Source organism: Catharus ustulatus, chromosome 1, assembly GCF_009819885.2.
Source record: "Catharus ustulatus isolate bCatUst1 chromosome 1, bCatUst1.pri.v2, whole genome shotgun sequence".
NCBI classification, from domain to species: Eukaryota; Metazoa; Chordata; class Aves; order Passeriformes; family Turdidae; genus Catharus; species Catharus ustulatus.
Window position 1 is genome coordinate 126,892,829 of NC_046221.1, and position 24,537 is coordinate 126,917,365.

A 24,537-nucleotide genomic window follows, 5' to 3' on the forward strand; every position below is an offset into this window, starting at 1 on the left:
TTTGGTGTCTGGAGATTATCTAGGACACTTAAAAACACAGAAAAAGCTACAGAAAAATTTCTCTTAATAGCTGGATATTTTTTAAAGTTTAAACAGGAGCATTCACATTTCAGTTCCAAGATGTTTCGTAATCTGGAAATGCCTTAATCCCCTGACTGTACCAGTATTGTGCAAAAGTAAGCAGGACATTATTTCAACAACAACAACAATCTGAAAGTACATCCCAGATTGTATACAGTACAGTCATGGATAAAACATAGTGTACCTGTGAAATACACTGGGTTGGAATAAAAACTGGACACCTTTTTGCAATGTAAGTTTGCATCTGTTTCGCACTTCAGACTTAGAAGAAATCAGGTCATCTCATCTCCACGGAACATAACAAACAGGACTTAACTGGGACAAGACACGCTTTCCTCAAGCTTTAATTGGCAACTGCCCAGGCTTTCCACACCTTCCTTTTATCAGGAGCTTCCTCTACTGCCACGTGAAGTTTTGTATGGGCACTTTAGGCAAAGTGGGATGCTCAATCCTCAGTCAGCTGCTTGCCATGGGTTTGCCAGGCTTCTTTCCAGACATCCATATTTTCCAACACCAGGTTTCAAAATGATCACATTATTTAGGAAGAGAGTTCCCTAAAATCTGAGTCAGAGGGAGTTTCTTATCACCATCATGTGCACGTGTGTCCCAAAACCAAATACAGTGTTTCATATTATGACACCTGCAGTAACAAGACACAAACAGCTTTCCATTTGGGAACCTTTCCTGCATTTATGTGTTATCAAACATGCTTAGAGACAGAACCAAGAACAATATTTTAAAACAAATACAAATAAGCAAATTAGCAAGGAACAGAATGGAAAACTTCAAAAAGATGACACCTACCATCAAACGTCTAGGTCTCAAATGTAATAAATGATGTTGCCTCTCAGGACAGGATCCTGAAATTAGATGGCAGGAAGGCTGGAAACATGGTTTGTGCTTCCCTCTGTCCCCAGCAGCTTAGAAAGTAATCCCAGCAACCAGTCTTAGCCCTTCTAACCTGTTAAGACAGAAATAGCTCCCTCTCCTCTTTTTATTTGTAACTTTTAACGTATTCTGCAGAGATGAACATGTTCACATGAGGGATATGAATGGGCTAATCTCCCTTTTTATACAAACACAGCATATCTTACATTGTCACCTTTTCAAAATAAATATTGTATTTCACATAATCAACAAGGAGCCTTGAGACTTTCAAGATGCCATAGCAAAGTATCCTTTATTATATATACATCTTAGTAACAGTGCAATTCCAAAGACACCATATATGATCATTAATGCATTAATGAATTGTCTGGTTAAACAGCCCTTTTCCTTGGTTATTTTTATTTTTTATGTCAGGTATTTGCTGCAGTACAGCACAGAACGTGGAGTTTGTATCCTCTTGCTTTCTTCACTGCCTGCAAGTTCCAACAATTCTTTAAGTGCATTCTAAAGCCATTTCCATGTATTTCAAAATTTATAGTAAAACAGAAAATTATTAAATGACATTAGATTTTTTCTTTAGCTCAGAAAGGTAATGAGACATCACCTCTTCATACCAGTTTCCTGCTCTCTTAGGTTCTCAGACCTCATGACAGAAAACTAGTTTCACTGATATTTCTCTTTTCTTGAAGCATAATGACACCATTCAGAGCATGTGAATGATCTACTTTTTCAAAAAAGCAGTGATAATTACATTCTTATGCCTAACAATGGAAAAGGTAACTATAAATTCATGGAATAGCTCCAGGAAAACTAATTATTAATGGAAGGAAGTCCATTCGAAAACTGAGTAATTATTCCAAAAGGAACTGAAGGAAAAAAAAAAGTTTGTGGGAGGAAGGGATAAAATGTGTCTGGAAAAGCATAAGTAAATAGAAAATATAATAGAAAGGAAACCTAGGAGACCTGAGAAAGACCCCAAGATGCCACTGCAGAAAAAGTTAAAAGTAAACATGTCATGTTGTGGCCAAATTTCAGATCAATGAAGTTCGCAAGCATCATTTTAGCAGAAAGTAATTATTTCCCTTCTTCAGAGGTCTGCCTGCTACTTCAGAATATGATTTCAGTTTTGGGTTGCTACTCCTGTGAGTATTTTTGTTTTGGATTTGTCTCAGCTGATCAGAACAAATGCCATCAGGTTCATAAAATAATGTCAATTATTAAGACACACCCTAAGTACCTAAACATATAATTTTCACAAATGAGGGTACAGGATTGAATGGTGAAAGGCTTTCAAGGACATATATTTGTCCTTGATATTTTCAAACATCTCAGATCTGCTTTTGTTCTTTAAGGCTGAGTAATATTATAAAAATGTATGTATCATCAAATGTCACACACTTCGAATACACAAAATAATGCAAATATTTATGTACTATTCTGCAAGTGTAAGGTTCACAGAGAAACTAACTTGCACTTTAATTTACTCTCCAAACATATTTTAATACACTGTACAGTATCTTACAACCAAATACAACCTTTTAGTTACAATACTTTTACTTCAAATGGATTAACAGCAGAACTTGATTGGTAGTCATGATGTCACAGGCAAGGTTAACTTCATACGGCGTGTAATGCATATCTTAATTTATACATTTAATCACATTCTTGCAGAATCTTATAAAGAATTTAAGAGTCTGCTCCAACTCTGTGCGTTTTTTGACACTCATTAGTTAAAATTAATGAATCTTTTGAATGATTTCCATGGAAACGGTGTTTCCACAAAAAAAAAACCCAAAAGCCTGAAATCACTTTCAGCATTTCTTAAAACCTATTGCACTGAGCAACCAGTGAAGATGAGCACAGTCAGCTGAATTAGAAAAAGAACATAAACCCCAATATTTACACCTGTTAGCAAAAATAACTTGGTTTTTTAGAATGTACAGACAACTTATTAGAAAAATCACTTTTTGAGAAGCACAAGCAGGTGAAACCAGGTTCAGAGTAACAAAATTTTCTGGATTTTTTACTAGATTTCTTTTAAATATGTGATTTAGTAAGTTTATAATATTGCTTTAAGATAATATTATATAAAGTTTATAAGACCTTGCTATTTGTCTTTTGCCACCAATGTTAAAACTCACATTTTATAGCAAAGGCAAGATTCAATTCTTCACACTCGTTCCATTTTAGTAACTCAGTACCCACCAGGGTATTTTTAAAATTTCAATGAAGTAGAATGTGAAAAACATTAGTTAACTTACTGTAACATTGCTTTTTAAAAAGTAAGCAAAAATTGGTTTTTATTTTACATATAGTCCCAGCTCATTGTTATGATTTTTCATACACCGACCATGCAGATTAAATACATTCCTGAGCAATCGTGCCTAACTCATAAATTGTTTTTCCACCTGAAGCTGGGAGTCTCATCACGTACTGTTAAGAAAAAGAAACCAAATTAGTCACAAACAAATACTTAGATTTCATGTATAAACATTAGATTATCCCAAACTTAACCATGTCTACACGACATATTTTATTAAAACTAATTAAACACTTTCCTTCATGCCAACGTTGTTTTAATTGAAGGTGATAAACATTAATTGTTTCACAATATAATCTAGCAGTATAAAGAGTGATTAATGAAAAGGTTTTAATAATCCTCTAGTTACTTAAATTTTGGCATATTAAACTTTCTAGATACTAAGAAATGAGGTAGCAGGGTGCTTGTTGCATTTTCTGAAATTTATAACCTTTAGATGGGAAAAAAGTCTGTGCTGCTAAATTTAAATTAAGAACAGCCAAATTATTTTTATCTCTTCATCAGGTAAGATGTGAAGCAATGACCAAATTATTTATATCCAAACATGGGATAAAGCTTACACGTGTGCATTGTGCCACACTCCTGCATTATTTCTGTTTTAAGTAAGAAGAGCACATCTGTAAGAGGCAGTGTTGCTCCCAAGTGCAGTTATAAAAGTTATGTACCAACAAAATCTGCAATCCCTAGTATGAAGTGGTTAATTAATGACTGCAGCAGGCAGCATATGGCCATCATTTGCAGTGAGTTACTCACTTGTAAGGTTGTAACATGCCTGTCACATTCATTATTGATACTGACAAGATGTTCCTTTGGAAAAACGTTTTGAGAAAATTGAGCAGTGTTATGTCTACAGCTCAAGTCTTCCATAACGAGAACAAAACTTGAGATGCTGCAAGGTCTCGGAGTATGTCGAAAAGGCATCAAAGGACATTAAAATCATATGAACAAGTACCAAGAGTACACAAGCATTTGTATGCTACATGCTCAGAATCAACAGAATCAGCCTTCTTAACAAATGCCCTTAATTCGAACTGAAAAATGGGCAAAGGTCACGTGATGTTTAGCATTTACCATAGGTCTGGGCCTAAGCTTGTATTTAAAAATTCAGCAACCCCAAGTGCTCTGATGAGATTGCTTCTCACCTTCACTGTTAGCACAAATTCAAGTTAAAAAAACAAAACAAACTTCAAAGGGCACATCTCCTGCCTCCAAGAAAGCAAGACACACATCTGAATCAAGGGTCTCAAGAATCCCAACAATTATTCTGCCTAGCATTTCCTCTAGTTACTTAAGCTTTCTAATAATTTCAAGTAGTTGATATTTCATTAACAGATACATGACATGTATCTGCTCTCTCTTCAAAACTAAAACGTGATTGATGAGAAAAACTGAGGTTTTTTTTTTTTTTTTTTTTTTCAATAAACAGGAAAAGGGTGGTTTTGAGAAAGCAAACTCTTAAGTCAAACAAATTATTCCCTGGGCATTCAATATGCAGACTCTCTCGTAGGGAAGTCTACCTTTAAAGAGAAAATTACATAATTTATCCACTTGATCTCAACAGAAAATGCTGCTGCTTGAACTACTTTGAGAGTGAAAAGAAGGCATAAACAGAAAACAGCTCCTCATGCCCTTGATGAATCTAGTGGCGTGAAACTGGAGAAATGTACAGGTCAGTAATGTATATTAATAACCAAAAACTGAAATAACATTTAAAACCTGGCACAAGAAGTACCATGCTGGTAAAGTTTCTATGGCATTCTGCACAAAATGAGCCCAAAGAGAACATTTTCTGAACTTCAGGAATGACTATGTTTATGTGCCTCTAGTCTATTTTCTTTGAATGAAAAGCAGGTTGTCACTATTATTATTACAAAAATTCAGTCTTAATTGTTCAGTTAGTACCAAGTAGTCATTCCACCAGTACGATAAACAGAAGGTCTAAGTTGAAAAAAATACACTAATTTCATGTTATTATTCAGGCTGGTAAATGCTGAAAATCTGCAATGGCTGTAAATTCATGTGATTATTTACTTATAAATAGAGAGTCCTGAGTGCTGTTATGTATTGTACAGGAAGAAATATTTTCCGAAGCTTTGGCTGAGGAATGTTTCCATGTGCACATGCCATTACAGAAATAGAATACTTCACCTTGTTCACTAAGAGTAAAGGCACAATGTAAAAACATTAAATACAGCAGCTCAGTATTTAGGTACTGTACTAATCAGAAATGGTAAAAATTTACACTGTATGATTTTAACTGTCTTTATAATACACACATACAAAAATATGCAAAATATTCAGTATGGGCAGAACCTTAAATGTAAACCCATAAAATGCTGCGTACATGCATATTTAGGCATGAATTTCAGAAAATACAGGAAGGTATAAATGCTAGCATTAGTATTCTATGGTATGTTTTAAATAAAAATTTAAAGGTTGCATTGCATTGCAGTAATCTGAGCTCTAAGCACTCAAGTACTTAGTAAAATATTTCCTAAAAGTTTGGAAATACTGTACGACCATTCTGTATGTTACTCTACTTCATTTGTCTGATGGACAGCTACTGCAAAAAATTGCAATTTTTTTGCCCCAGAAAATAATGCACCAAAATAACATGAGAAATAGTGCATAGAACACCAAAACGAACATGATCCTCCTTCCACCCTCCATCCACAACTTACACACTTTTCCGTCTTTTTCCAGCTTCTTCAAGTGGACTAGGAGGTTATGCTCTGCCGCTGTAAGTAAATTTTCAGGGATTTCCTAGTGGGAACAAAAAACATGCATTTTGTATTTGTTTAAATATCCATCAATTATTTTTTCAATATATGGAACCCATGGTTTATTACCACGGATCTTCCTCTTCTGAATTGTATGGGAACATTAGTTTAGTTATGTAACAATGGGAAACTAAGATGAGTAAATCAATTTTACACCAGTTAAATGAATAGTCTAACAACACATTTTTGTTTACTTTGCTTGTTTTTTCATTATCCATTTGTATGATGAAAACTTTGGCCAGCACTAAGATGACTCCTCTTCTGAGCTTGGTCTGCCCTGGCTTGTCAGTATAGCTGAGTATTTTTAAAGACAAATTTATGGTGCATTTCTCCAGAGATATCTATCACTTCTATTCCATGGCAACATTTGCATAGGTTTAAAGATCCTACAGCAATTAGTATCTGTAAATGAGTAAACAATTAAAAAATGTAAGAGCTTCAGGATGACAAAATACCTCTTACAATTCTTCAGTGCTCATTATGTAAAAAGCAGTAACACTTGCTGCCCAGAAAAGCTGTGGATTCCCCATCCCTACACGGGTTCAAGGACAAGGTGGATGGAGCTTTGTGCAACCTGGTCTTGTGGAAGGTGTCTCTGCCATAGCAGGGTGGATGGAAATTGCTGATCTTTAAAGTCCCTTCCGATCCAAACCATTCTATGATTGTATGATGACTGCTCAAGATGCCCCTCTCCAGCTCTATCATCCTAAAGCTCTTTTTTTCTTTTTGAAAATTAAAAAGTTCTTCAAATAATACGTGGGGCAGGAAAATTCACTAGAAAAATAGTTAAATAAATTGTGAACCTTGAGAATACTTTGAAAGCATATACTTTTTTTGTAATATAAATCTTTAATAGTACTGAAAAAATTCTTATATAGGCAGGACAAGTGATTTGTGATTTACATAAACATGAGAATGGCTCTGTACTTAAAACCTAGCTGATCAGGCAGGAGAACTGCAGAAGCTGAACGGCCATAGGTACTGGTGAATCAGCACTGCAAAATGTTCACTGTGATGCAGTCATTCTTTTGGAAACTGGGGCTCAGCAGAACCATGAAAAACGAGCTGTGAAGCTGCTACAGACCTGCTCACAAGCCATGATCATTGGCAACTTTAAAATTTTCCTCCTTATCTCTGCTTATTGGGCAACCCCACACCACAGGGAAAAATTGCAGATTACATGAAGGATGACGAAGCAGCAACCAGGTACTGTTACACCATCTGATGACACATACACACTATTCAACATCTGAGCTGCAATATCCTCTCTGGAACTTCAGCTCACCTGTAACCTCCTGCACACTGATAAATCAAGAACTCTGTTTTTCAACCATTCTTCAGGAGACTCCAAATACACTTCAGGGAATCCACAACTAACACAGTCATGTCATACTTTTCACCTTGAACCAAGCACTACAATTTTATTTTTGCTTAGTCTTACGAAATCGTGCCTAAGACCTGGATAGTAAAATAAGCTTCTAACAATTATGTGGGCCTCACACCAATTAAGTGCTTAAACAAGACAATTTAAAGGCACAGTCACAAGTGAACCCTGAACAGGAAGAAATATTTTTATCCCTTTTAAAAAGCCACCATGATTTTCACTCAAAGACCAACACTGTTAGATAGAAGTTTTATGAACCTAACTTCAATTTTCTTTAGCTTGATCTAAAAACTTTTAATCAACAATTACCTTGTACACCATCTTTACAAGTTCCGAGGATGTAAATGATTTCCCAGTATTCTTCTGGAAAACATTCAGAATTTGCTGTTCACGTGCAAGTCGGTGAGAAATGTAGTTTTGAATTCTAGTATTTGCATCACGTACTACTGGGCCATGACCTAAAAATCAAAACACATGTACCAGAGCATTATTACTTACATTTGTGATTAAGTACCCTATTGAATAATTGAAACATTCTTATGTAAACTCCAGTAGATTTAAAAGTCATGACAAAAAGGTTTGAATGTCTGTACTACAGTCCCCATCTGCAAAGCACTAAGATGGAAAGGAAGAATTACGATATTAAAAGTCTGAATGGGGAAAAGGGATTACTTCAGATGGAATAAGGAAAGCAAGAAAAGACTACTTTAGGCCATTAGAAAAAAGGAAAGGAGTTCACTGCTGAACAGATTCAAAAGATAAGATTCAAATTACTGTATTATTTCTGTTTACCTGTCTTCCTCTCCTCAAAGGATATCGATACTAATGATTTAAACTGATATTGGCCTTTGAACAATAATGGCTTTGAACAAAGGCTGATACTACTGTCCTATTGGGGCAAACACCAAGGTGACATCTTTAATTGTGACAGGTAATTTTCCCAAACAAATCTTCAAAACTGATTCATACACTTTACACCTTTAAAAACACTGTTGTGAGTATGATAAAAAATTAATAGAAGACAAATAAGTGAAACAGTCTGAATGTGTTAGGGCAGGAAAAATGGGAGGTACGGGGAAAGTTACAGGTGGATCATTTTATGTCTGGCTGGTTCATAACCAAAACACATTTTTTCCTGGACTGACAGTGGCAGATTAGAAATGTTCAACTTACTGATAGGTCTTTGAATCACATTATGAAAAGGCTTACTGGGAAAGTACTAACCTTTATGAAAAATCAAATACTGTCTCACAGTACATTAAAATGACAGACAAAATATTGTTTAGCCATGAGAGCTACATAGAAAGTAAACTTGTTGTGTTACCTATAGAGGAATTGACTTGCACAACTATTCATCACATGCTTTTTATACCAAGGTTTCCTATTTCTTTGGCTGTACAACTCACCAAAGTAGCAGCAGCAACTTTCAGCTCTGCCAAGTGTAAACTCTAAGTAATTTACAAAATTAGTAGAAAACAAAGTACTGCAAAAAAGAATCACTTTTAGAAGTTATTTGGTATCATCAGAATCAGTTTATTTTGAGGTTCTTTACTATTTAAAAAAATGTTCTTTACTTGTATTTTTAGGTTTACTGATTAAATGGGTTATTAGTTTCAAGCTTTTAAAATTAAAGTTTATTTTGCCTGAGGACAGGCAGCCTATGAAAAATCAGTTGCTCTGTTTCTATGTTTTGAACTAAAATGTCAAAGGAATCTATCCTTCTGTAAGTCAAAATATTTATACATATCTCAGCTTAAACACTCAAACTTCTGCACGTTAAGTATACATTGAAAGCTATCTTGTTTAAATAAGTATTACAAATACAAGATATGTAATGTGTAAATATAAAACTATACTGGCATACGCATTTATATTTAATGATTTCAGACATATTTAATATGAAGCTATTTTTCCTTACAAAATAAATTACAAGTATAACAGTATCTTACTGTTACCATTTATACACCTAAAACTTAAAATTTAGAAAAAACATAGTAAGATATACAAAGCAGAGACTCTAATGTTAACTGTCCATTCTCTTGCTTTCTTTAATGACAGAAGTCTCACTAGAGTCATCAAAATTAAGGGCTGCACATGCAATCACAAGGCATTCTTAAAAACTGGCCCTACTCTTCCAAGTGATTTAATTGACTTAGACTACAAGACCAGTGTCAGAACCTGAAATGGAATCCACATTTTGCAAAAGGGACTTAATATCCATTACATCATCTGATCTGTAGCTGTTGTGTATGCATATGCATACATTAAAATGATCTCAGAAAGCCTGGAACTAAATCCAGATGTGGATTTTTCCCATCCATCATTTTTCAGGGACAGCAATACAGTTATTTATTTACTTATTAATATCTGAATACATGTAAAAAGTTTCTGAGTAAATGAAAAGCACTCTCAAAAGAGGACTGTCTTTCCATGAATTCAGCTTTAATATCAGATTAATATTAATTTCCTCATAACACATTGTGAAGTGTGAGATTCTATTACTTTAAATTACAGCACAAAGGACAGAAGTGAAGAAAACAATTGGCTCATGAAAGCTTACAAAGATTCCTAATTCAAGCACCATTTTTTTTTGTATTACCAATAAACATTGTTTATTATTACAGCATGGGGAGCCCTCTGCTGACTAAAATATCCTTTTCTTGTCCCAAGGATTCTCATCAAATATTATCTGTAATTAGGTATCACATATGTTGTGTCCGAATCATTCCCACATTAAATTAAAAAAGAAACACAGAAGGGGAAGGATTAACAAAATTCACCTACTGTCATGCAGCCACCAATCAGTTTGTTACAAAATTTCATGCAATTCTGAAGCTACCACATGAGTGTTAAAGCATGGGTGAGGGAAAGGGAGACAGTTCAGGAATTATGAAGACCCAGTATTGCAGCACAGTGTGCTTGGCTTATATAGAACACACTGGTAAAGCAAACTTCTGCTGCAGTTATACCCAACAGCAGCAACTGTTCTGATTGGGCAATAGCACCTCCTGCACAACTGCACATGCATTTTGTGGTGATGGATGAAAAATGAAAGTTAGTTCCAAACCATCTCAATGCTCAGCTATCATCACAGAAAATGCTCGATGTCAGACTGGCTTTCCAATTGCAAGTTCAGTATGAACACAGTTAAAACAGTAGCAAAGACAAAGAAAGAGCACAGATGTTCAGCTTTGGTGAATGTGCAATCTAGATACATAACCATTAAGAGCACAGTGAAATACAACAGATAAAATTGATAAACCAAAGAGAATTTGGCACATATGGGGTTTTGGAAGGCAGAAATTCAGTTAGAGGAACAACTGCATTCTGCAGGTATTAAGAAAGAAAGAAAAACATTTGATTGAGATTCTGGAGGCTAAAAAATTGTTAGTTTTAACAGTAGTTCAGTCAATAAATATGACCAAGTCACTATTCTGTCTACATCAACCTCCACATCTATAGAGTATGTAAGAATGTTTTTCTTAAACAGCATTTTTATGCCTAGATCTTAGACACATACTTCAAAAGAAGGCTATTTTAAGAGTGAACACAAGAGAGTAGGCTAAACATAGACAGCTAATGGAACAAGGCACAACTGAGAACATACAGTAGCTTAGAATGACAAGTTGAAGATGAAACAGAAAAAGTCAGAAAAAATCCTGAGATGTAGCTCTGAAAAAGCAAATGAGAAGCTTAAACTTTAGCTACATAATGAATTCTTAAAATATAGTCTTGTGAAACAGACATGGTATATATGAAAAGTAAATGCATTCCCAAGGTTTAGAGGACAGAGAGGAAAAGAATTAAAGGAAAGTCATAGACTGAATGAATAGGCAACTTATTTTTAGAACATTTTTGGCCTCTTGGCTCTTGTTCAAATTTAACCTAAGTCATTAACTAAGACAACCACTTTACATTTCTGCAGCTTTCCAAGATGAATTTGTAACTAATCTACTGCAAAGACACACAACTCTCTCAAAAAACTTACTAGGTTACTCACACTGATAGTGGGGATGAAAAGAAACAAAAAAACAACTATTATTTTTTCTTCCAGGATAACATTCAAGCACAGGGATAGAGTAATGTAAGAAAATTAAATTTGCTCCATCATTCCAACAGTGAAAGATTTTGGCCCCTGGAGTCTCTAGGCACAGAAAGACAAGAACCACCCTGAAATGGAGAAATTTTAGAAAGGAAAGATACCTATCACTGAAAAATTGCAAGTTTTCAAACCAGCACAACAAAGTCAGCTTAGCTTGCTGCTTATTAAATTGAATTGTTACATCAGAAATTATGTTTGATTTTAATAATAGTTCTCAAATTCTTAGAGGAGATATTTAAAAATTACACAGTAAAAGAGAGTAGTTAAAACCAAAACCACTTACCTGGATAAATCAAATCTGGTTTCATTTCTAACAGCTTTTTCAAAGTTTTCATGTAATCAGACAGGTCTTCTATTACTGTTGTTCCTTCCCCTAAAATACAGTCACCAGAAAATACAGCATTTTCTTCTTCTAGATGCAAAACCATGTGATCATCAGTGTGTCCTGGTGTATATAAAACTCTGTTTAAAGAAAAAAAAAAAAGTATGTTTTTCATACAGTATACATATTTCATTTTTGAAGCCAGAATAAATGATGGTAAAATAATACATTTGCTCAGCTCGTAACAGGAAAAAAAATGACCAAAAAAGGCTGAAAAGCTGATGTAAACAGGTATGACTTTGCCTAATCTCAATCCATTTTCTTATAACATGTAGAGAACACCAACCGTCTCTAACATGCTTTTACTTACATGACACACCATAATACAAGTGCATAATACAAGCTCCTTTAAGGAGCTGACAAGCCATGCAGAATTTCTGCTATAGTGTTTTATTCTGAAGCTTTAAAAAATAAAACTGACATGTTATTTCCAGATTGAAACACTTGGAGTTCTTGACATATACACTGTACTTTGGAAGGAGGGTAAAGATGATATTTATACTTTCAGAAATTAACTACAAACTTCTGAACCCGACCCAGATAAAGTTCAGTCTCCAAACATTCCCTGAAAGCCCCATAGCACAATGGAGCACAGCTGTCAAACACTAAGAACCAAGGTCTTTCAGCTGTTCTATGCGCAGGCCATTAAACACCTGCATGGTAAGGATTAAGGACCTGCAGCTTGGATGAGTGCTGTATTCACATGCAGAAGGGACAGTGGGTGTGTATACAGGATATGGTAACCTGAGTTGCCAAGGAGCTGCACTGGGGTGTCCTTTCACAACGATTTCTGAAAAGCAGAGGGGCCTTATGCTGAGGCTGATGTAGACTCAAAGTAACACAACTCCAATGTATTAAAGCACTGATCAGGAACTGACAGAGCTGATGCCAAGCGTGGTGTAAGGGCAAGGCTAAACAGCTCCCAGCCACGTTGATGCAGGGCTGGGAGACCACTAGTGCAGCATCATCTGATGCAATGACTTCCAGCTCCTACTGAATACTGAGCTGAGCAGAAAGCAGCTGAGCCATTGCCCGGTGGAGGCAACATCAAAATCAAGCTGATGGGCTGTAGCTCACCTTTGGGAAATGGTATCCTTCAGTTCTTGATGAAATTCTACCAGGCAGCCAAACCACTAACATGAAAAAATAGCAGAAAGAGAACACCAGACACTGTGTGGAGAGGTGCTGCCAGCATGTCTTGCCCCATTGCTGTGGCACACCTTGAAAACCTAAAAGTTGCTAACTAAAATTTAACATGCAGATACCTACTGTTTAGGAACCAGTGGTGGGTCTAAGAGTATCCTTAAAGTGGTTACCAAATTAACCCCAATGAGAATACTGATTTTAATGAACTGTAAATTTGGCTGCATTACCCCTGTCACAACCCACCAGTAGGGGCTGTGATGTTTGTTAAAAGTTCTCTTCAGGATCAACAAGGATACCAGACTATGCATCTGGGAACTCACATGCTTTCTGGTATAAACTAGCCCACTATTTGGTCTCAGTAATGCTGGCTAAGAAGCCCTTCACTTCTAGGACACACTTCAACAAGTTTCCAATTGTCACAACAAACTTCTCACAGGTGTTCGCTACAAGCTCTGTATTTTTACAACACCCTTCAACAAGCTCTCAACTACCACAACAGCCCACACAGCCTGTTTGAGCCCTCCAGGCACTGAGCTGGGGTGGGGGACTGATGAAGGCATGAATCTGAAGGCAGAAAAAGCTGGCTCAGGAGCCTGCTGTCCCACCTCCAGGGGACTCTCCCTGCCAATGATTTCCCTGTCACAAGTCAGAATGTCTGAGACAAAACACGCCTATGCCTGGTCCTCCACAATTTCAAAACATCTTTGACTGACTCAGATCAAAATAAAATAAATTATTTTCCATCTCCTAATTTTTGTCCAAACATGGACCACATAGAGTAGTGAAAGGTCTTCAGTATGCAATATAATACTCTTTTTATTTATATTTTTACACTAATAAAATAAAATGCTTTTGGACAAAATACATCCCTTTTCTTTTTAAATATTTTTTTCCTTCCAATCAATAAAGTGACATATTCTACAAGTGGGATATAGTTCTCATCTAAACTGAGGAAAACAAGCAAACTTTGTCCTTGCAAGAATAATGCCTTGTTAATGAAAGGAGTCTGAAAACAGAATGGTCAGACCTTTTTGCTGTGTGTCCTTCTATAAGGCACAGTAGCTTTCTGTTTCACGCTCATTCACACTAACATTATAGGCACTATGTGCCACAGAAAGAAGTCCTCCAAAACTGGCACCCTACAAGAACCTCATAGGTTCAAGGTCTAAAATTTATCATTTTAAGTAAATGTTAATTAAATGTTTTAGAGTCTTCTATGGAAATAAAGTAAAAAGAAAGGCATGCTAAATAATCCAGTCAGACTACCACAGACTTCTACAATTTTAATAGTAACTAATTAGGTAAGAGTGATGAGAAAGCATGTAAAATCCTATTTGATTTTCCTGGAGAAAGTGTTTTTCTAGGGAAACGTTGTTAATTTCTCTGCTGAACCCAAAGACTAAATCCAAAGGATAACTTCTCATAATTCTCATTCATACAAACAATGTCTTTGTATTAACATATGCTGCTGGATCATGATAGCAAGTTTACATGCATAAGTACCGAAAAGATTAAATGACATCAGAATTCTGAAGAAAAACGAACTTGCAGAAATTCATGGTTACCTGAGTGTGGCTCCCTCTGTCTGTACCACATCTCCATCTTTAAGATAAAAATATTTATGTCCTCCTTCTATTGTTTCTTCACAGTGAGGTACACGAGGGAGCTTACATATGCGATATTCCGATTCTAAAATTTAAGGAAAGCAAGGAAAATTGTATTTTGAATTTGTCACTAACAGAGCTAATTCCACAGACCAACTACTGTTAGTTATCACACAGTATGAATACAAAACTAGAAACAACAAATTCTGTAAAGTAACTTCATATTTGTAGAGCAACCTTATTCCAGAGCCAAAACTGCTAAATAGCAAAAGCCATCTGATTCTGAATACAGCACTCTGTACAAGCAACAAATTTAAAGCTGGAAAAAAATCACAGATGAAGTTAATAAAGGCCAGTAATTATTGTATTTTGCAAATGTTTCTTCTTTACTCATGAGCCAATTCCCCCAAGTTTTTACAATTTTTACAAGAGATTTCTGCTCTCACATTTTGCTATGATTCACAGAAGCATCACTCAACATTTGCCTAAAATTGGATGAAGACTTTTTGACCTGCAACTTCTCTCAGTTTTTATCATTCCAAACAGTGCATACAATGCAAACACCTTGGATGGAACAGCTTTAGACTGCAATCCAGAAAGGCATTTATATCCCTTGCTACTCTTCACAACCACGGCTGGCAAGCCCAAAATCCTCACCAAGACACCAATTGTTTTCAGTAGTGACCAGGCCTCATTGCAGATAAGCACCTGGCAACTTTACAAAATTAAGCTTGTGACAAAGCTCATGACAAAGTCCAACATTGTTAAGAATTATGTTACCCATACTGCTTTTTCTCTCCTCACATGCCAACACAGAAATGTCTCTTACTGTTTATCAACATGAAATACTCATCTTTAGATCAGACTTGACTTGCACATTGCCCTACTGCTTTCCCCTCATGCTGAGGCCTATGAATTTGTCAGCAAGTACTAATGGGCTCCTGTAGGGAATCCCAAAGTTATGCATTTTTTCAAAATTCAAGAAATTTGTTTTTACAAAAGTGAAAATAACAATAAATTTATCATTGCTGTCCAAGTAAAACAGAAGCAGTATCAAGTTTTTCTCACATCTCTTAATACCATACTGGTAGCAACCTAGGTTTTCATTAGAAAAAAATACTATGAAGGTATGCACAGGTATTGAAGAAAACATGTAGTACTACAACTATGACATTCAGATTATTCTTTGCTCTCAACCTACACACTGCAGTAGAATCATGAAATTGTATGTAGTGTATACAGCAATTCCAGAAGAATAATCCAGTCGATTTGCACAGAAGCATTCAGTTAATGTCTTTCTTGACATGCATCTAACATTATCAACAACATCTGAAATCTCCGGCCTACCATTTGGGATGTTTTTGCAGATATCAGGTATTCCACCAGTATGATCACGATGCCAGTGTGTCACTAAAATTTCTTGAATCGCGATGTTGAACTCTGACAGTGCCTGCTTTAAACAGCTGATATACTCAGGAATAGCTGGCTCCCCGGTGTCAATAAGGACTCTTCTACACAGGGACCACAAGAAAGGGAGGGAGAGACATACACCAGACAATAAAAAGTGTTACAGCCAAGTAATATTAATAAAATAAGCCAAGATGGAAATTTAGCAGCAATGCGCGTTTCTGTATCCAGACGTCACCTTTTGCTTCCTGATACTCCACCCCCGTAGCATAACAATTTAAAATGTGGGTTAAGTAAAAAATGTAGGCCACACATTTACAGCTCGGCGACAAGTGGCAGACGCCACCGCGGGGAGCTGCGCGGCCTGAGGCACACTTCCCTCTCTGAATTCCCGGCCTCGGCCCGGGACGAGACTCCACATCCTCCCGCCCAAGCCGCCTCCAGGCACTAGCAACTAAAATTTCAGGCCTTAAGGTTTCTTTCCTCTTTTAAACCCTGACTAAGGGATTTGGGAACAGGCCGGTAGCGGCCTCTCGAGCTGGAGGCAGCGCACGGTCCCCAAGCCCCCAAGCCAGGCCGGGGCAGCGGAGCCTCGCCCGCCGCGCCCTGCCCCTTCCGCCAGCAGGGTCGGTACCTGCGCCCGGTGCCCACCAGGTAGGTGTTGGTGCCCTGCAGGGTCATGGGCCCCGGGTTGCAGCCCAGCACCCGCACCACCCGCGACGAGAGCCGCTCGATGCGCGGCAGCAGCGACACCATGTCTGCAGCGAACGCCGCCGAGCTCCGGGCCCCGCTCCCCTCAGGACGCCCCGGGACCGCAGGGCGGGCGGGGCCGCGGCCGGCACCGGGAGGCGGAGCACGGGCAGCCGAGGCTCCCGCCCACCCGGGAGGCGGCTCCTTCCGCTCCACGGGGCGGGCCGGCCGAAAAACCCGGCTCCCAGCCATAGGGGCTGTGGTGAGCCCGTGGGATGAAGTTTTGTTTCGCGGAAGAAGCCAGTTCTCTGTGGAATTCAGTTCTCGGTGGAATTCAGTTCTCCGTGCTGGGTGGTGCCTGGCTGCTGCCCAGTGAGAGGCACGCCCGTGCTCTGCCGGCTTTTCCCGGAGAAATTTGTTGTGACGGATGCGCCTTCTCTGCATCCCGGGAACACGCCCGTTATAGCGTGTGTAGGAGCTGCGTGTGCTCCCGCACGGCACATAGGAATCATCTAGGATTCAGCGTTTTTAATAGAACTGGAGAGCTAGTGGAGGGTGTCCGGCCACTAAGGTGATGAAGGGGCTGGAGCATCTGGAGAAGAACAAGTTCAGGAAAATCTCATCAGCGTGTGTAAAAACCTGAAGAGAGGGTGTGCAGTGAGCCAGGTCTGTCACAGGGCAATTGCCTCAGGTCCTGCCATGGTGCCCATGGGGCCAGAGACACTGGGCACAAACTGGAGCACAGGATGTTCACTCTGAACATCAGGAAACACTTTTTCACTGTGTGGATGACCAAGGAAACAATTTTAATCACCTGGGCACAGTAGGCCCAGGGAGGCTGTGGTGTTTGCATGCTTGGTGATGCTCAAAACTCATCTGGACACGGTCCTGGGCAACTGGCTCTAGGTGGCCCTGCTGGAGCTGGGGGCTTCAAACATGAACTCCAGTAGTCCCTCCCCTCCGCCGGCTCAGCCATTCTGTGATTTTGTGAAGTTATGTCACTGTCATCCAAATAGAAATAATGTGTTTGCAAGCAGCGTTCATTGTAGATCCTGCAAGGTGCTGAATTTTGCCTGTTTGGCTTTGCAGCATCTCCTCTGAAACCCTTGATTAGTTGCCTTACAAGTGACATTGTTAAAGGAATTAGGGCAGACTTGTTCTCTCCTTAAACTACATGTAAATGAAGAATAAACATAATTTTACCTGAAATAAAAGAAGGTAATATTATTGTGGTTAAATTTACTAACATTAGAATTTCAAATATTATCTGATTGTTTTATACTTATATAAAATATCATATGGTACCTGTAATAAAGTAATCATAGCAATACAAAGCCACAGCCAGAAACTGTACCACTGATGCTGATAATACCTATTTAGGCCTTCAAGCAAATTTCCTTGATTTATCTGATAAATCTTTACTTATTTGAGATATAAAACCATTACATTTATTTTTTATTTTCATGCTCATTAAAGCATGAACTACAGACAACAGAAGGGAGGTTTCAGGTCAAAGGAAAGAAGCTTTTATGTGTGCAGGTATGCTGCTGAAATAATCAAGAAAACCCCATACACAATATTCTAGTCTCTCCCCATATCATTTGCCTGTATGCCCTTTTGTGAGAAACTGTGACTAGACCTGAATTTACCTAATCCTGAGGTACCTTCTTATGCTTATTTTGTAGCATATTTGTATAGCTATTGGTACATTCAACCCATTTTCAGTCTTCAGGTAAACTTTAATTTAGTCATTAGAAGAAGCTGCCACCTAAGCCAAGGCAAGTTGTGTATTTAAGTGGTTTTCTATTTTTAAGAAAATTATGAATATTTAGAGAGAGTTTCCAAAATTATGTGTCTGAATTTTATATGTCATTGATAACTCAGCAAGGAGCCATTATTTTTGACATCGCAAGGCTTTTATTCTTCCCGAAATTAAGAATTGTTTGGGTAGCTGTAGACTTGTTCTCCGGAGAATACTTGTTGCTATTCTTGCTGTCCTGTAGTAAAGCATTTTCTGATGTTAGGCAAGAGCTGTGAATTGGTTTCATCTGTAGGTGGCAGCAATGGTGCCTTTGGAAAACGAAATACAGGTTCTCTGATCATCATTTCCTGCACAAGTCCATCTGTTTAAAAAATCTGTTGTTTCTCTTATAATACAGAGGTTAATTGGCATGTACTGAAAGACCTGCTATTATGCTCTCATGTGGCACAAGAAAAGATGAATGTATGCCCTCAAGTTCTTTTGGTTCTCTGACTCTTTTGCATTGTTAAATTTTTGAGAGGAAAAAGGTTCTGAAGCGGGTAGGCTACCAGTAAAAAACCCCCAAACCAGCTGAGTTTCCTAAATAATAAATTAATAAACCTGAAATTAGATTGTTGGTGATATACAATGATTAATTTTGTAACAGCTGTGAGATGCACAAGACACAGACTGGTGTTTTTGAAAATCCTACAGCATTCGAATTTTTAGCACTCAAGAAATCTTTGAGTACTGGCACCTGGCTTTTTTTCACATTTTTAGTGTAAATGTTGAGGATAAATGCCTCTCCACTGTGGCTGTGTAATAGCTTAATAGAACTAAGCACAAGCATGTAATTCTGCAGTAATTAGTCAGAATCAATTGATAGAAAATGTCTTGAGAGTCTTATCTTCATAGCCATTGGCACATGAATATCTCGTTGAGAGGATTTTTTACTTGCAGAGTTTTTCTTTCTGTTTCATTATATTTTTATTCTTTTTATCTGGTACACAGATAAGTAAAAAGGCCGTAAACCAAAAAGAAGTGAAGCAGATTTTTCAGAGAGAAAGGCCACGGGCTTCAAGATTCCTGCATGGAGGGGCAACATTGTGTAGAGAAAATGAAAAATAGTCAGATCAGCAGGTTTGTGGGAGATGACTGGTGGCGGGGGGTGGTGCAGTGAAAGGCCTGGGATATTTCTCTAATAAGGAAAGGGTGAAAGAGCTGGCACTCTGTCCAGTCTGGAGAAGAGAAGGCTCATCAATGCCTATAAATACTTGAAGCATCCTTCCTCCCACTTTTGGAAGCAAATAAAAGGATATGTACTGAATACCATAGGAAATTTGTTACAATTGAGGATTGTGCTTGCTTTGATGCTAAGTCTAATCAGAAAACAAATAAATCATCCAGCCAGTAATTTATCTTGTGGGTTGCTTGATTTACACTCCAAGAATTAGGTACACAAACCTTTCCCCTCCCTCTGTGCCATAGAGCTTTTGTAATTTTTTAAAATCATAACAAAGGTCATAGCAGTGAGTTTGTGACTTGGCTGACTTAATGGTCTTCCAAGGACTGCTTAGGTCTAGGATGTTTTTAAAGTGTAAGGGAGAAGCAGAAGGGCACACAAAAAAAGACAAGGATTTGATATCATGTTCGTTATGAAGACACTGAGGATTGTACCTCCTGTCCTAAGAGCTAGAAAAGCTACAGGCTGAGGGAGAGCATCATCCTGTGCAGTGCAGTCACAGAGGCTGAATCACACCTCTGCCTTGTACCCTGCAGCTGTTTTAAATATGCATAAAAATTTCATGTTGAGTACCAGCAGCTCAGCAGGAACAGACTCTTGCAAACACCTGAGTTTTACCAGAGGAAAACAATTTTAATCAACTGTCCTTGGCCCCATGCAGTCTCTTAATGCATCATTATGCAGAAAGGATTTTTTTTAAGTGCATTGTACTACAGTTTTTAATTCTAGCCAAAAAGATTGTTCTTTTTGCATAAAACATTGGGATATATACATGGGTGTACAAATAAATGAATGCATATATATAAGCAAACATATGCATATAATGACACACACATACACTTGTGTTTCCAGAAATATTATTGGCTTTTGCTCAACAAGTCTAATGAACTAAAATCTAAATTTTAAAATTAATACACAGACACAGAAACACAGAGGCAAAGTGATTTTTTTTTTAACTTTGATGAAATAAATTGTTAAATGATTTTATTGAAGAGAAATTTATAATCTGTTAAACTTAGTATTTATTATTAGCAGGGACTTCTATACCAAATTTTTTGAATACAATTTTTATAATACAATCATAAGAAGGACAGTTCTTTACTGATAGCAAATCATTAACTATGTCACATGGTTTCCATATGATTTGAGTTTCACTTTGTGCTATGTCAGTAAGTCCTTTAATTTCCTTGGATTGCAAGTCTTGTAAAGGTATGGATGGGAAACCGATGAATATGGAAACCTACAGTTTTGGAAGTGAAAAAACCTCTATCCACGACCACTATTAAGGTAACTGCATTTTAAAATAGAATTTTAAATATATAGAGAGAACTGAAGCCTTGCAAATCCAGTTTTATTGTTTCTGCTTTATTACAAAATGATTCTGTATCACAAAATGATTCAGTATGTTAGTTTTTAGAGGGGGCTTATATTTATTTTGACTGACAGTTTACTCTTTCTGTTCCTGTCGTGTTGGATCTCATATGTTTAATAAGATTGGAAACAATTTAATTCTGTTTGATACAAGACACTCTGTCCTGTACCACTTAATTGAACCCCACCTGGTACTGAGACTGTGCTGCTTTTTGGAGTTCTATCATGCATAAAATGTAGGGCATTAAAGGCTGGGATCTTTGACAGTGATTTCATGTGCACCTGTGGGCAGGTGTTGGTGCTTGGATTTGGAATTAAGACAATGGACATTTCTGATTACAGATTTGTGAGTCTTGGGTAGAATTTTTTTAGGTTGCCATGAGCAAAATATAAACCTTGTGTCTTCTCAACTGTTCCAAGGCTCTTTCAGGACTGGAATCCTTACTCAAAATAATTGTGAGACAGTGAGCAAGCTGACATTCTTGATAATGTGTGGCTCTTCATTTATCTCAGCTAACCTGATGGCTTCAAATAGCACAAGATATCCAGACAGGTCTGCAGACTGCTGACATGACAGTAGTTTGGACAGTAGGCCTGTGAGGAGTAGAAATCCCCTGGCTCACAGCTACTCTTCGTGCTGTTAGTTCAGAGGAGTCTGCCTGTGAAACTTCCTTTCTCATATTCCTCTTTGAGAAGTGCTCACATACAGAAAGGATAGCGAGGCTGTAAAGAGGAAGGAATCCTGTGACCTTTTTACTCATTTCAGGTGCAAGGTTAGAGGTTACTCCTTGCCGCTTGAATGTCTGGTAGAGTATTAGTCATTAAATGTGAACCTTGGTATCTTGCCTAATTTGGCCATAAATTGTCTTCCAAAGAACTTACTTGCTGCTTGAATGCAGGTATTGATTAACCTGTTACTGTTGTGCTTCCTGTAACAGTCAAACAGTGAACTTGCTTGTTTTGTTTTGATTAATGTTTATTTTTGTTTTTAATCTGTTCTAAAAACTGCAGATACAGCTTGACAAAGGTGATACTCAAGCTGCAGAATGACATGTTGTGATATAGAGTAAATACTGTTTCCTTTGGAATTTTCTTGAATGAACCCTAGTAATAAACTCATAGTTGGTTCATACACAAATTTTCAGACATAAAAAATTCAGAGTCACAAAACAATTGGGTTTGGAAGGGACCTCTGAAGATCCTCTAATCCAAACCCCCTGCTAAAGCAGGTTCTCCTGTAACAGGTCGCACATGATTGGATCCAAGCAGGCTCTGAATATCTCCTGAGAAGGAGACTCCACAATGACTGGCAGCTTGTTCCAGTGCTCTGTCACCCTCAAAGTAAAGTTTTTTCTCATATTCAGATGGAACTCCTTGTGTTTAAGTTTTGCCCATTGCCCACTGTCCCATTGCTGGGCATCACTGAAAAGAGTCTGGCCCCATCTTCTTGACACCTGACCTTAAGATACTTGTGTTTATTGATAAGATCCCCTCTCAGTAGTCTCTTCTCCACTTTGAACAGAAACAGCTCCCTCAGCCTGTCCTCATAAGAGAGATGTTCCAGTCTCCTAAACCTCTTTGTAACCCTCTGCTGGACCCTCTCCAGTAGTTCCTTGTCTTTATTGAACTGGAGATCTCAGAACTGGACACAGTACTCCAGATGCAGCCTCACCAGGGCAGAGCAGAGGGGGAGAATAACCACCCTTGATCTGCTGGCCACACTGTTCATAGTGCACCCCACAATGCCATTTGCCTTCTTGGCCACACAGAGACATTGCTGGCTCATGGTTAACTTGTCTTTTTGTGTTTGTAAACACAGAGTTCAATTTATGCTGGACTTTGTACTGAAGTCCACTTCCCAGAATCTAACTGTGAATTGGATATAAATTGCATTAGTGATTTTTAAGAGATCAGTGGTATTTTATTGGAGAGATTAGGAAAGAACAGCGAAAGGATTCCAACTATCCCAGCTGCAAGATCGCCTGATCTTTCTGACCTCTTCTGGGCCAGGACATGAAATCTAAGTAGGAGATAGAATGAGAGGCTAGAAATAACTAAGGCCTAGATCCAAAAAAATAATCCATACACTCAGCACCTTTTCAGGCTGTTATGTTCCCACTTGTCTTCATTAGGAAATTAAGGATTAAGTTATCTTTTTTGGGTTTATACCTAGGTCACGGTGAAGATGAGCCCAGTCAACCCAAGCAAAGAACAGTCATTACTTGTGTATAGGTTATTAACCAATTCTCTCATTTCATTCCTCTGTGGCAGTGTGCCTGTATTCACAAAATTGAAAGGGACCTGCCTCCACATGCCCTTTCCCTGCTCCAAGTTCCCTGGTGCAGCTGTTCCCCATGTATTGTCTGCAGCTGTTTGGCACTGGCACCAGCCCAGCCTTGGCATGTCCTGCATCCCATCCTTTGCATTTGCTGCCAGCAGCTTTTTCCTAAGATATGTAAATGAAGTAAAGGGACTTTATGATTTTAACTTTATAGCATTGCAGAGGTGAATGAGAAAAAGAATGTACCTCCTTATAAGCTTTTCTGTTTTACCTGCCGAATACCACAGATATACAGAGAAAAGACATGTAAGGACAATCCAAGAGGTCACAAGAATCCTTGCAGTGTTGGGCATTGTAAAATGTAGTTCTGACTACACATTAGTTACATTTGCAATGAGTAGTTAAATCATGGGTGTGTAGCTACACACCTTAGAAGACATTTCTCAAAGAGTTATAGACTGGTCTTGCTCTGACTCCTTACAAACCTCTTTAACAGGAGACGTGCAATCCTATTTAGCACTTTCCTACTGCATGTGGAAAACGAAGCAAGAATGATAAAAACACTGGATGTATGCACACAAATGCAGTAATGCAGCTGAAAACTCCCAAATTATGTTTATTCTGAAACCATGGTGTGTGCTCAAGAAAAAAGTTTTCTCAACATTTTGCGCTGTGCACAGTAAAGAAGAGTTCAGAAATGAAGAAAGTTCTGGCAAGGAATCAATCTTTTTTCCATAAGCTGCTTTTATAAACTTGCTTGTTTCTTAGTGTTTTGCCACTCCTAGGAATGATCTCAAGAGCTGCTTGAGTGAAGAGTCACTGTTTGGGAGAGTGGGTGACCTCAGCAGGTTCAGAAATACAGCTCTCTTGGGCTGACTGTTCACCGGTGTCTCAACACATTCTGCATTTTGTATTTGTCTGTTCAAATGGTCGTGAGAATTGCTGTAGGATATTTTAAATGATGAAGATATTGTTACTGCTAATCTTCCTTTTTTTCTTCTTCTTTCTAGGAATCAGTAATGAAGAACAACCCCATCAATTAAAAAGACAATTTACGTTTATCTTTTCCAAAATAGACGTGTCTTTGAGGAGTTTAATTTAATATTTAAATCAAGAG

The 24,537-nt window shown here is 37.8% G+C and overlaps 1 protein-coding gene across 2 annotated transcripts; it reads right to left on the reverse strand.

Annotated features, from left to right (window-relative positions):
- Window positions 1–1,242: 1,242 nt before the first annotated feature.
- On the reverse strand, window positions 1,243–16,927 carry LACTB2 (lactamase beta 2). 2 transcript variants are annotated; one of them, XM_033071762.2, is made up of 7 exons: window positions 16,729–16,927; window positions 16,035–16,198; window positions 14,649–14,772; window positions 11,839–12,017; window positions 7,763–7,911; window positions 5,975–6,052; window positions 1,243–3,402 (listed from the first exon to the last, which is right to left on the reverse strand). In XM_033071762.2, exons 1-7 carry the CDS (start codon window positions 16,848–16,850, stop codon window positions 3,328–3,330), a joined length of 891 nt encoding a protein of 296 aa, XP_032927653.1. In that variant the 5' UTR covers window positions 16,851–16,927; the 3' UTR covers window positions 1,243–3,327. The 2 variants fall into 2 exon arrangements, with proteins under 2 accessions (XP_032927653.1, XP_032927643.1); XM_033071752.2 differs by having other exon boundaries at window positions 5,971–6,052.
- Window positions 16,928–24,537: the final 7,610 nt, after the last annotated feature.

Coding starts and splice junctions, on each gene's coding strand:
- LACTB2 (XM_033071762.2), bottom strand. CDS start 16,850: ATGGTGTCGCTGCTGCCGCGCATCGAGCGGCTCTCGTCGCGGGTGGTG. Junction 16,199..16,728: donor CTGGTGGGCACCGGGCGCAG/GTACCGACCCTG, acceptor GTCCCTGTGTAG/AAGAGTCCTTATTGACACCG. Junction 6,053..7,762: donor TTGTAAAGATGGTGTACAAG/GTAATTGTTGAT, acceptor TGTTCCCACTAG/GAAATCCCTGAAAATTTACT.